Source organism: Eurytemora carolleeae, unplaced genomic scaffold, assembly GCF_000591075.1.
Source record: "Eurytemora carolleeae unplaced genomic scaffold, Eaff_2.0 scaffold342, whole genome shotgun sequence".
In the NCBI taxonomy this organism is placed as follows: Eukaryota; Metazoa; Arthropoda; class Copepoda; order Calanoida; family Temoridae; genus Eurytemora; species Eurytemora carolleeae.
In genome coordinates, this window is record NW_019396284.1 from 87943 (window position 1) to 101088 (window position 13146).

Consider the following 13146-nt stretch of genomic DNA (forward strand, 5'->3'; position numbering starts at 1 on the left):
TGGCAAGCTAGAATAAATTAAATTAAAAAAAAGATTGACAGCTTTATATGTAATAATTGAAGAAAATGAAATAGATTGATCCAAAGTGCAGACTGGTAAAACTGCTGTATAATAAAATCAAATACACATCAGGGTGTGCAAATGTCATCTTTCACAGTTTTATGAGTCTCACTGTATCTCTCCGTCTCGTATAGTTATTTTAAAACAAAATGATATTTATTTTGAAAAAGTTTAAAAACAATAAAATATGATACTATTCAAATATTAGGTTTTCAGGATTGTACAAAAAATCTGATCATTAAATGTTTTAACTTGACCAAATATTGGTTATTTCACATTGAGAACCAAATTTAACATGTGTATACATCCAACAAACATAAATGCAAAAGCAAAAATTGGCTTGATTTGTAAGTTATACTTTAATATAGCTTTATTTTCTTAGAGAAATATCAGCTTCGCCCACGGTAAGTATTATTGCTATATAGCACTTTCAATTTCATTACTTCTGTAAATTATCTTGAAATCATGATAAACAAAATCAACATTTAGATCAGCATAATTCTTTAATGGGTTTTTGAATGAGAGGCAAGAATAAAAGTATTTTTTTCTAATTTTAGCCTGAAAAAGACATTATTTCAACAATTATGCTAACCTTTGGAGAAAATAGTAGAAACTCATACCGGAACAGTTAATAAACAAAATATCAAATTTGTTTATCACAATTGTAAGAAAATTCATAGATATTTTAAAAGCTCTATCTCTATATTTGACTATTGGGAAAAACTGAAATGTTCTTTTTTGCCTTTATTTCTCTATACTCACGTACAGATCTATTCAATGTACATAACCTACAAATCAAGCCAATTGGTTACTTTTGTAGTTTTCTTCTTGGATGTACATGTATAAGATTTATCTATGTGAATTAACTAATAGTTGGTCAAGTATAACAATAAACAATAGTCGGATCTTTGTACAATTTGATAAACCAAAAAAATTATGAGCAAATTCTTCTAAGTATTGAATTTTATAACAATTTGAGTATTGATCGATTGATTGATTAGAACTGGCATCCAACTGTCTTCATGAATCCTTCTAACTGAGTCAACGTATCACGAGCCTAAAATGTTTAATTTTCAATAAACCACAGTGGCACAATCAATAGGGAACGCTTAACACTAATAAATTTTAGTCTCTGCGGGATTCGCAAAATGTGGGGTTTCGTTTCAGCAATTTAAAAAATAATGACGATATTTATCCACGTCCAGATTCCGGTTTTTCAAAAACAACACAATTTATTGAATGTTTAATATCCCAGTCCATTTTAGAGGAAGTAAGACCACATTTTTGAAAGCTCAAAAAACGTTCTTATGACTTTGTCAATTATTAAATATAGGAAATTAAGTATTGGATTAGTTTGCGTAAGGGGAAAAAAGTACAACGCTTTTTAAATCCGATATTTTGAGTTATTACTATATTTGTTTTTGTCAGCTTCAAGCATGTAAAAAAAGCTAAGAGTTGTTTAAACCCTTGGGTTTTATAAATGTACTATCAGAAACCGATCCATTTAAAGGGGAACATTACCGATTCACAACGGTTCCCTTTAAACCTTTATCTGATCAATATTGTGGAAGATATCGTTGTTTTTCCAGCTTGAACAGTATTTATCTTTGACAATTTTCTACATTGTTTGTTTATCTCATTCATTTTCAAAGGTACCGTAATGAATCGGACATGCCACTCTATAAATGGAGGATCACACGAAATATTTCTTTTTAAATGTATTTCTACCTGTAACAGGAGTTGACCTTCAGGAAGAAGATCATTTCCTTCCTCCTTCAACAGTTCAATAGCTTTCAGTACAGAGCTATGTGGTTCCTTCAGACGTTCCCTGAACGATTTAGATTTTAATCTACAGTGAGAGCCAGAAAACCATGGAATAAAAAGACGACATTAACGAAAAATTAAGCGCATGCGTATCTGATGTTGTTTGTTACAAAACAAATAAAGTTTTACTAGACATTTAATAAATCACTAATTTAGTGAAGTGTGCCTGTTTACACTGCACAATTGCTGTGTCTCATGCTCAAAATACTTCTATAACTTATTTGTAAAAGTCGTCTTCCTATTTCAGAGTTTTCTGGAACAAAACTTTGTTGGAAATCTTAACTTTCTTTTTGAAAGTTCTGAATATTCAGATTAGTGAAGAAATTTTTCGTAGTTTTACCGAGTTCCCAAACCAAAAATTTGAAGCCTGCATAGAAAAATAGTTTTTAATGAAATTTGTATCACAAATGATGAAGAACTTAGAATCAGAACATTTTTAGTTATATAGCTCGTCTATTAAGAAATTTAAACGACTCAAAGTAACGAATTAGTATTAGTATTTGTAATATTTGAAATCGGGTTTTTAAACCACTGTGCACTAGTCAATGATGTTTGCAAGGTGTCCCAGTCCTCTCACCATTTTCTGCATTGGCTTTGTTTCTTTCATTACTCCTTTAGAAACCTCGTTGAAAATGTGTATCAGACTTTTGGCACACCTCATCAAATCTTATTAAAGATTAAATATTAAAAAAAATTTTCTCTTTTCATGTGAGTTTATTAATACCAATCATCTAAAATGTCTTTGTGGAAGACGACATTAGGGTCCAGCCCAATTATTTTTACCTGAATTCCTCTGTAGAAAGCTTTCCAGTTTCCCAACTTCTTTTAGCAAGCTAAACAATAATACCCAATGCAGGTTCATTCTCGCGTTTTTTTTATTATTTTGTAACTTAAGTTCATGTCTCGAGAAATTGATGTAAAACTGTGTCAAAATTATACCAAAACTCATATATGTGAGATTTGGTATAAGATTCTAAGTTTTAAACAGATCATATTCAGCAAATACACAACCAATCTGAAAACGACGATATCCCAGAGGAGCCTTAAAAATTCAGGTTTGCTCTTTTTATAATTTGAATTTAATAATTTTTAATACATATAATTGATAATAGAGTTGACATATCAATTATATTACCAATTATATCTAGAACTGAAAAGTGATTAAATTAAAATCATAAAAAGAGCCAACCTAAGTTTTTCAAGTTTCAGCCTATACCCTCTTTCATTTTTCCTTTACAATCCCTGTAAAGATGAAAAATAATGATTTTCGAAAAAGAAATTTACATGTTTACTCAACTGAAAACTCAAATTCATTTAAAGTACCGTCATGACTTTCAAGCAGCTAGAATATAGTGTTTAGTATAAAAAAATACAGCGTACAGACGGTAAAACGGGACAGTACACAAAATATACCGTCCTGACTTTCAGGGAGCTAGAATATAGTGTTTAGTATAAATAAATACAGCGTACAGATGGTTAAACGGGACAGTACACAAGATATACCGTCCTGACTTTCAAGCAGCTAGAATATAGTGTTTAGCATAAATAAATACAGCGTACAGACGGTAAAACGGGACAGTACACAAGATATACCATCCTGACCTTCAGGGAGCTAGAATATAGTGTTTAGTATAAATAAATACAGCGTACAGACGGTAAAACGGGACGGTACACAAAATATACCGTCCTGACTTTCAAACAGCTAGAATATAGTGTTTAGTATAAATAAATACAGCGTACAGACGGTAAAACGGGACAGTACACAAAATATACCATCCTGAAGCTATGAAATTTATTTTTTTGTCTTAAGCATGATATTTTATGATAGATACACCGTACAAGAAATGATATAGAAAAGAAAGGAAAAAAATATATTCTAAATGTCGTCCTTAAAGTCTTATTTATGTGTAACCCTGTATATTGTATGTCCAACCTGTAGTTGAGGAAGATGAAGTTCAAAGTGTGCTGCTGCACTGTAAACTTCCAACCTAAAACAAGTTAATAAGTTAATCATATATAAAATGAAATCACAAAATATTCTAATAAGAGAAAAAAAATGAAAAACCCTATTTTGAAAATATTTTGAAAAATTTTTAGTGAAGGAATTGCAACAAACTCTGACTTGCTAATCCCTATATCTTTGCAACCCAATCTCATAGACCTTAGATTATTTAAATTATGTTAGATCAACTAATCAAAGTTTGAAATATAAAAGGTTTTCATCGTTAGGTAGCAAACATATAAGGATTATAAAATTTGAGTTTGTGACAAAGGCTTAATTCCTTTCCTTTATCACAGAAACTGAGTTCTTTCCAAAAATTCAAATTTTCTTATCAACCTTTTATATATAAAATTTAGACTATTTGGTCAAAAAAAGAATTTATAAGTTGCATCATAGGTCTATTTCAACGGATTGAAAAAATATAGAGATTTAAAAATCAGAGTTTGTGGCAAGAACTCAGTTCTTTTTTTTTGATTATTGACCTGATCATATGAGGATCTATTTTACTCAAGATCTCTAGATTCTCTTTACATAGATCAATCTTTCGGTTCAGTTGTTCCTCAGTCATATCCTAAAACAATTCATTTTTGATTTATAATATTAAAACTAAATCTTATTTTTTGTTTTTAATTCAAAAAACTTTAGACTCTTCAAACCGATTTTTAATAACGTTTAATTCCGTTTTTAACAAGCAAGTTTAAAAATGTTATTTTTCTTCGCCATTAGAAAAATTATTGTGAATTCAGTCTATTTTTAAATTATTTTACTTTAACTACCTTTAAACTAATACCTCTGGGCTTCTTGGCAGGATTTCATCAATATTTCTGTTTGGTTGTGTTTACCTGGATTAGATATCCCTCTGTTCTACCATACATCTGGAGTAGGTTGCGTTTACCTGGATACAGGTCTACCATACATCTGGACTAGGTTGTGTTTATCTGGATACAGGTTTACCATACATCTGGAGAAGGTTGTGTTTACCTGGATACAGGTCTACCATACATCTGGAGTAGGTTGTGTTTACCTGGATACAGGTTTACCATACATCTGGAGAAGGTTGTGTTTACCTGGATACAGGTCTACCATACATCTGGAGAAGGTTGTGTTTACCTGGATACAGTTCTACAAAACATCTGGAGTAGGTTGTGTTTACCTGGATACAGTTCTACAATACATCTGGAGAAGGTTGTGTTTACCTAGATACAGTTCTATCATACATCGGAGAAGGTTGTGTTTACCTGGATAAGATATCCATCTGTTCTACAATACAAATGGAGAAGGTTGTGCTTACCTGGATACAGTTCTACCATACATCTGGAGAAGGTTGTGTTTACCTAGATACAGTTCTACCAAACATCTGGAGAAGATTGTGTTTACCTGGATACGATATCCCTCTGTTCTACCATACATCTGGAGAAGGTTGTGTTTACCTGGATAAGATATTCCTCTGTTCTACCATACATCTGGAGAAGGTTCTGTTTACCTGGATAAGATATCCCTCAGTTCTACCTTACATCTGGAGAAGGTTCTGTTTACCTGGATAAGATATCCCTCAGTTCTGCCATACATCTGGAGAAGGTTGTGCTTAGCTGTCACCATATGGTAATGATTAGGATGCAGCTCCTAAAATACAGACAAACAAAATGAAAATTCAAGAAAAGTTAAAACATTTTAAAAAATTTTAGTTATTTAAACTGAACTACATTTTAGTAAGTCAGACTTATTTTTAAATTAAAGTTAATGTTTGTTATGGGGCAGAGTAAATTGTTTATGCTCCAAACTTATTTCACTCAAGTATGATTTTCTAATATTGGTCAAATAATTTGGCGCATTTTTAAGATTTATTTCTGTACCTTAGAATGTGACTCAATAAACTGTTCAATATCATCAACAATTCCCTTGGTTTGAATCATCTCTAACTCTTGTCCAATCTTAGTGAGCTCTATCTTAACTTCCTGGGCAGTCTTCACTTTTCCTAAACATTATTTCAGATAATTCAGGTAGTTATAAGTTCAAAATCCTTTTCACAACTGTCCCTTTTTTGAGGAAGATAACTTTGTTTTTCTATCCTAAAATGACATTTTTTAAGATAACAAGGACACCTTCATAATTGTGCTCAAAAGATACCGCCGTGAATCCGACATGCCCCGCTAAAATATGTTTTAAAACGCAATTTGAATTTAGAAGCTAAAAAAAAGTGGTTAAAAAATCTAGTTTAAAACCAAACTAGCTGTATTCCACTGTTTTAATAGAACTTCAAACAGTTTCTGTAAACCGACCTGTTTTTTCACAGATCCAGTCTGGTTCTGTAAACCGATCTGTTTTTTCACAGATCCAGTCTGATTCTGTAAACCGACCTGTTTTTTTCACAGATCCAATCTAATTCTGTAAACCGACCTGTTTTTTCACAGATCCAGTCGGATTCTGAGTTGAGGGGATCTTCCGGAAGCATTGGATGACCGTTATCGAGAAGAGTTGAAAAGTTGGTTCCAAACTCTGAAAATACATAAAAAATCCTTGCTTGTTTAATTAATGAATTAAAGTTAAAAAATTAAATCTTTTAAGAACACTTGTCTCACCTGTTGGATCCGCACACCTCTTGCATGTACACCAAAACTGTTTATACAGATGAAGATGATCACGCCTTCACAAATAAAATGTAAGCACAAAACCAAATTTTAAATCAATTGCAAAAAAATACTAATTTAAAGGGACTGGTGTTGTTATTCAAAGTAAGTCACGACTTTGTTCCGCGTTGCATTATTATATAAAAACCATTTTTGTTGTGTTCTAGTTAAAAAAGTTAATTATTAAGATTACTAGTCTTGAGAATTCCAAAAGGTGGTTTGCCATATTTTCACTTTCAAATTTGAAAGAGATATTAATAAATCTGTTAAAATTTTAATTCATCTAATAACAACGAAATCTAACAAAAAAACAGGCCACATTTTCAAAAGCTCAAAAGACGTTATTTAGATACACTATTTGTCATTTTTCAACTATCGGAAATCAAATCACTTAATTCCCATGTGTATTGGGACACCCGGTGTAGATTGAAAAAGTCTTTTTATCTTCAAATCACTTAAAGAATTGATATAAATAGTGGATGATCATATTAATTAAAATGATTAAATAATATTAACCCCAAGAAAGTATAGTTTAAAACATAAACGTTTAAAAATGATTTGTTTTAATATTTTTATCTTATGAAAGTTTACCTAGCAATGGTTCCCCAGAGTGCATGAGTGTACATAGTTGAAATATGCTCTCCTTCAGCAATATCACGGCCTGCTACTACAGTTATCTAATACAAGTACATAATATAGATATGTACAATGTACAGTACACTATAAGCAATATCACGGCCTGCTACTAAAGTTATCTAATACAAGTACATAATATACATATGTACACTGTACAGTACATGTTCAGCAATATCACGGCCTGCTACTACAGTTATCTAGTAAAAGTACATAATAGATATATGTACACTGTACAGTACACTTTCAGCAATATTAATGCCTGCTAGTACACAAGTACACAATAGAGATATGTACACTGTACAGTTAATTTTCAGCAATATCACGGCCTGCTACTACAGTTATCTAGACACGAGTACATGATAGAGATATGTACACTGTACAGTGAATTTTCAGCAATATCACGGCCTGCTACTACAGTTATCTAGACACAAGTACATAATAGATATATGTACACTGTACATCAAACTCTCAGCGATATTACGGTCTGCTACTACAGTTATATCAACACAAGTAGATAGAAGATATATTTTGCATAATTTCGTGCAAACTTGCTTGCAAAGTAACTTTCGGGCGGAATTCCACTGTTTTGCGCAAAAATTTATTTGGCAGACTGCAAGCGCAAAAGATGCAAAATTCTTTTAAAAAAATAGTATGAATAAAAAATTTACCATGAAATCCTTTGCAAAATTTAATTTCACATTTGGTTGGCAATTATGCTCCATGAGACATGCAGTTGCATACACAGCCTACAAATAGATAAAAACATTAGATTTTCCATATAATTAGAAAAAAATGTTAATTGCGTACAAACACATTGCGTAATGCGGAGACATGTTTCGTTAACAAGCAGAAATATTTGAATTTAACGAATATTCCGTTAACGAAGAGGAAATTCTTTACAAACTAAGTGTTAGAAACATTAAAAAGGAACTGGTTCTTAAAAAAACCGGCCGATATTGTTAATTGTATGCCCGACCTAAAACATTAAAAAGGAACTGGTTCTTAAAAAAACCGGCCAATATTGTTAATTGTATGCCCGACCTAAAACATTAAAAAGGAACGGGTTCTTAAAAAAAACGGCCAATATTGTTAATTGTATGCCCGACCTAAAACATTAAAAAGAAACTGGTTCTTAAAAAACCGGCCAATATTGTTAATTGTATGCCCGACCTAAACATTAAAAAGGAACTGGTTCTTAAAAAAACAGCCAATATTGTTAATTGTATGCCCGACCTAAAACATTAAAAAGGAACGGGTTCTTAAATAAAACGGCCAATATTGTTAATTGTATGCCCGACCTAAAACAAAAATAAAATACGTATTTTATAAAAAAAAATCCTGTAATAATTTAATAAAATTTAACTATATGGAAAAGAAAATTCCTGAAAACAAACCGTTATTTAATGGACCTTTTCGTTATCTAATTTAACTAATCAATAACTCGAAACAATGAAACAATATCAAATATAATTTTTTATTTAATTTTGATTTTGCTAATATTTTCCTCTAAAACTAGTAAAATCTACAAAGCGGAAGGGGAGGGGTTTTGTCCCCCCCCCCCCCACCGAGGTAGACTAGAAACCATCTGCAGTGCTGTAAAGGGTAATGAGATGACAGAATTAGAAGGAGGAGAAGGTTCTTAATGAAAGGTGGAGGAGGGGGTGTAGTGTATAGATACAGAGAAAATGGTATTTTTGAAAATGAAGGAACTCATTTTTTGTCACAAACTCAAATGTTCTAATCCCTAAACCTTTGCAACCTAGTGGTGTACACTTTTAATGTTTCAAACTTGGAGTATTTGATCTAACAGAATTCATAGTTTGAAATGTCTACATAATTTCTATGAAAAAAGTTTAAAAGATAAAAAAAAACATCTGAAGAACCCTTTTTTAGTCATATTTTTTTATACATCAAACATTTTTTAGTGTTTTTGTTTTTCGAATCTGAATTCTGCAATTAGATTTCTATTTATTTGCTTACTGTCCAATTTTTAAGAAAGAACATTTTTAAAAAAAACTCTTTCATATCAGTCAGGCACGGGCAGCCGTAGTACATTTGAATTTCCGAGCCGGGTCAACCTTTCCGGTCCCAGTTTGTACTGTACCGAGCTCTTTGGACAGGACTAGACAAGGTTGACGCGGTCAAACTTTATGCTTCAAATAGGTTGAACTTACTTTAAGTAACGGGGCAGAGGGGCGTGCAGGGGATATAAATATTGAATGAAATAAATATAGAAAATAAGAAATACAGATAAAGAATACCTCTACATCAGTGAATGCAAGCCTAATCTCTTTCTTATTAGTATCCAGGATACCAACTATAGTCTGGATTGTTTCATCAGAAAAATCATACTCAGGACAAATTGCCTAAATATAATCATGCTTAGAATATATTGCCTAAATATATGTTCATAAACAGGACAGATTGCCTAAATATTTAATAATACTAAAGTTACATTGCCTAAATATATATTTATACGTGGGACAAATTGCCTAAATATAGTAATGCTTTGGACAGATTGCCTGAATATATAATCATACTCAGGATATATTCCTTAAATATATAATCATACTCAGGACAGATTGTCTAAATATATAATCATATTCAGAACAGATTGCCTAAACATATATTCATACTCAGGACAGATTGCCTAAATATATAATCATACTCAGGACAGATTGCCTAAATATATTTTCATAATGAGGACAGATTTCCTAAATATATATTCATACTCAGGACAGATTGCCTAAATATATAATCATACTCAGGACAGATTGCCTAAATATATATTATTACTTAGGACAGACTGCCTAAATATATAATCATATTCAGGACAGATTGCATAAATATATATTCACACTCAGGGCAGATTGCCTAAATATATAATCATATTCAGGACAGATTTTCTAAATATATAATCACACTCAGGGCAGATTGCCTAAATATATATTCACACTCAGGGCAGATTGCCCTGAAAATATAATCATATTCAGAACAGATTGCCTAATATATAATCATATTCAGGACAGATTGCCTAAATATATAATCATACTCAGGACAGGTTGCCATATCATACTCAGGGCAGATTGCCTGAATATATAATCATATTCAGAACAGATTGCCTAAATATATAATAATACTCAAGACAGGTTGCCTAAATATATAATCATATTCAGGACAGATTGCCTAAATATATAAACATACTCAGGACAGATTGCCGAAATATATATTCATACTCAGGACAGATTGTCTAAATATATATTCATACTCAGGACAGATTGCCGAAACATATAATCATACTGAGGACAGATTGCTTAAATATATATTCATACTCAGGACAGATTGCCTAAATATATATTCATATTCAGGACATATTGCCTAAATATATATTCATACTCAGGACAGATTGCCTAAATATATATCCATACTCAGGACAGATTGCCTAAATATATATTCATACTTAGGACAGATTTTCTAAATATATATCCATACTCAGGACAGATTGCCTAAATATATATTCCTACTCAGGACAGATTGCCTAAATATATAAACATACTCAGGACAGATTGCCTAAATATATATATTTATACTTGATAGGACAGATTGCCTAAATATAATCATGCGATTATACAATTTTATGCAGAAGTGTTAAATTTGTATAATATCAACATATTTATAAACTAATTATTTTTTTACCTCGAATACCATAATTCCTAGAGTTTTCTTGAGAACATCCACAATCCGCTCTTGTACTTTCTCCCAAACAATTGTACCTCTTCTATCTTCTATATGACTCTAAACATATAAAGATTAAGAACATGTTCTTGTACTTTCTCCCAAACAACTGTACCCCTTCTATCCTCTATATGAATCTAAACATATAAAGATTAAAAATATGTTCTTGTACTTTCTCCCAAACAATTGTACCCCTTCTATCCTTTATATGACTCTAAACATATAAAGATGAAGAATATGTTCTTGTACTTTCTCCCAAACGATTGTTACCCTTCTATCCTCTATATGACTCTAAACATATAAAGATTAAAAATATGTTCCTGTACTTTCTCCCAAACAATTGTACCCCTTCAATCCTTTATATGACTGTAAACATATAAAGATCAAAAATATGTTCTTGTACTTTCTCCCAAACAATTGTACCCCTTCTATCCTCTTAATGACTCTAAGCATAAAAAGATTAAGAACATGTTCCTGTACTTTCTCCCAAACAATTGTACCCCTTCTATTCTCTATATGACTCTAAACATATAAAGATTAAGAATATGTTCTTGTACTGTCTCCCAAACAATTGTACCCCTTCTATCCTCTATATGACTCTAAACATATAAAGATTAAGAATATGTTCTTGTACTGTCTCCCAAACAATTGTACCCCTTCTATCCTCTATATGACTCTAAACATATAAAGATTAAGAATATGTTCTTGTACTGTCTCCCAAACAATTTTACCTGGTGTTTCCATATGCAGAATATTTTTTTTATTTAATTTCTGGAAAGTTTGACAAAATTATGTTAAAAATTGTAAATTATGATATTTTACACATTTACTGCTTAATCTAGCAGAACTTTTACTCTATAAAGTCAACGGACATCAGGTTGCAAAGATATAAGGATGAAAAATTATAGTTTGAGGAGAGTAATCAGCTCAGGTAAAAAATTATTGTTAGTCTTATAATTACCAATCTCTTATTATCCAAATATTTAACCAATCCCTTAGAAATTAAAGTTTATCATTTCTTTGGAGCAGATTCTTTACCTGCATAGACATTAACGTTTTAAATTTGTTTGAAGCAGCATATTTACGTGCATAGACATTAACGTTTTAAATTTGTTTGGAGCAGCTTATTTACCTGCATAGACATTAAAGTTTTAAATTTGTTTGGAGCAGCGTATTTACCTGCATAGACATTAACGTTTTAAATTGGTTTGGAGCAGCATATTTACGTGCATAGACATTAACGTTTTACATTTGCTTGGAGCAGCTTATTTACCTGCATAGACATTAAATTTTTAAATTTGTTTGGAGCAGCTTATTTACCTGCATAGACATTAGCGTTTCAAATTTGTTTGGAGCAGCGTATTTCCCTGCATAGATATTAACATTTTAAATTTGTTTGGAGCAGCGTATTTACCTGCATAGACATTAAAGTTTTAAATTTGTTTGGAGCAGCGTATTTACCTGCATAGACATTAAATTTTTAAATTTGTTTGGAGCAGCTTATTTACCTGCATAGACATTAGCGTTTTAAATTTGGTTGGAGCAGCGTATTTCCCTGCATAGACATTAAAGTTTTAAATTTGTTAGGAGCAGCTTATTTACCTGCATAGACATTAAAGTTTTAAATTTGTTTGGAGCAGCGTATTTACCTGCATAGACATTAACGTTTTAAATTTGTTTGGAGCAGCTTTCTGGAGCAGAAGAGCTTTAAGAACCAGGATACCTTCGTACAGATAATTCGGCTCAGTGTACGAGTCTATCTCAAACTTTGCATCACACTGCAGAAAATCTTATGTTAATCTCTACTATTTTTTTCCTTTTTTTCTTCAAAAATCTACTCTTTAAAGGAACTGAAAATATACCACAAACTCTAAATTTTTAATCGCAATAACTGATGGTGTATACTGTATATCTTTAATATTTCAAGCTTTGAAATTTGATATAACAGAATTTATGTTATAATGTTTTATCAAAAATAATACTTTCCCGAAGAATAACATTTTCTTGCATTGGAAAAAATACTATTATTATTTTTGGTTTGCTTGATATTTAGATTAACAAGATATTCCTGTGCTGGGACCAAAACTTCAGGATTATGCTGAACAAGACTGGCGGGGTGACACTAGCTGGTCCAACGACTAAGGGTAGCTCAGAGAATATCACTTCACCAGCCTTGATACAATTATTTTAGGAGATATTATTATATCACGCGGATTTAACGGTTCGGTCTTTATTCAAGAACTATGACTTCCGAACATAATT

The 13146-nt window shown here is 31.5% G+C and overlaps 1 protein-coding gene across 1 annotated transcript; it reads right to left on the reverse strand.

The window, feature by feature from the left end:
• Nucleotides 1–254: 254 nt before the first annotated feature.
• Nucleotides 255–12983, reverse strand: LOC111700147 (protein msta). Its single transcript, XM_023470970.1, has 15 exons — nt 12953–12983; nt 12534–12662; nt 10846–10944; nt 9411–9515; nt 7818–7895; nt 7105–7190; nt 6466–6530; nt 6284–6382; nt 5740–5861; nt 5423–5509; nt 4369–4457; nt 3818–3872; nt 2668–2717; nt 1789–1888; nt 255–1117 (listed from the first exon to the last, which is right to left on the reverse strand). The coding sequence occupies exons 2-15, from the start codon at nt 12543–12545 to the stop codon at nt 1058–1060; spliced, it is 1107 nt and encodes a 368-aa protein (XP_023326738.1). The 5' UTR covers nt 12546–12662; nt 12953–12983; the 3' UTR covers nt 255–1057.
• Nucleotides 12984–13146: the final 163 nt, after the last annotated feature.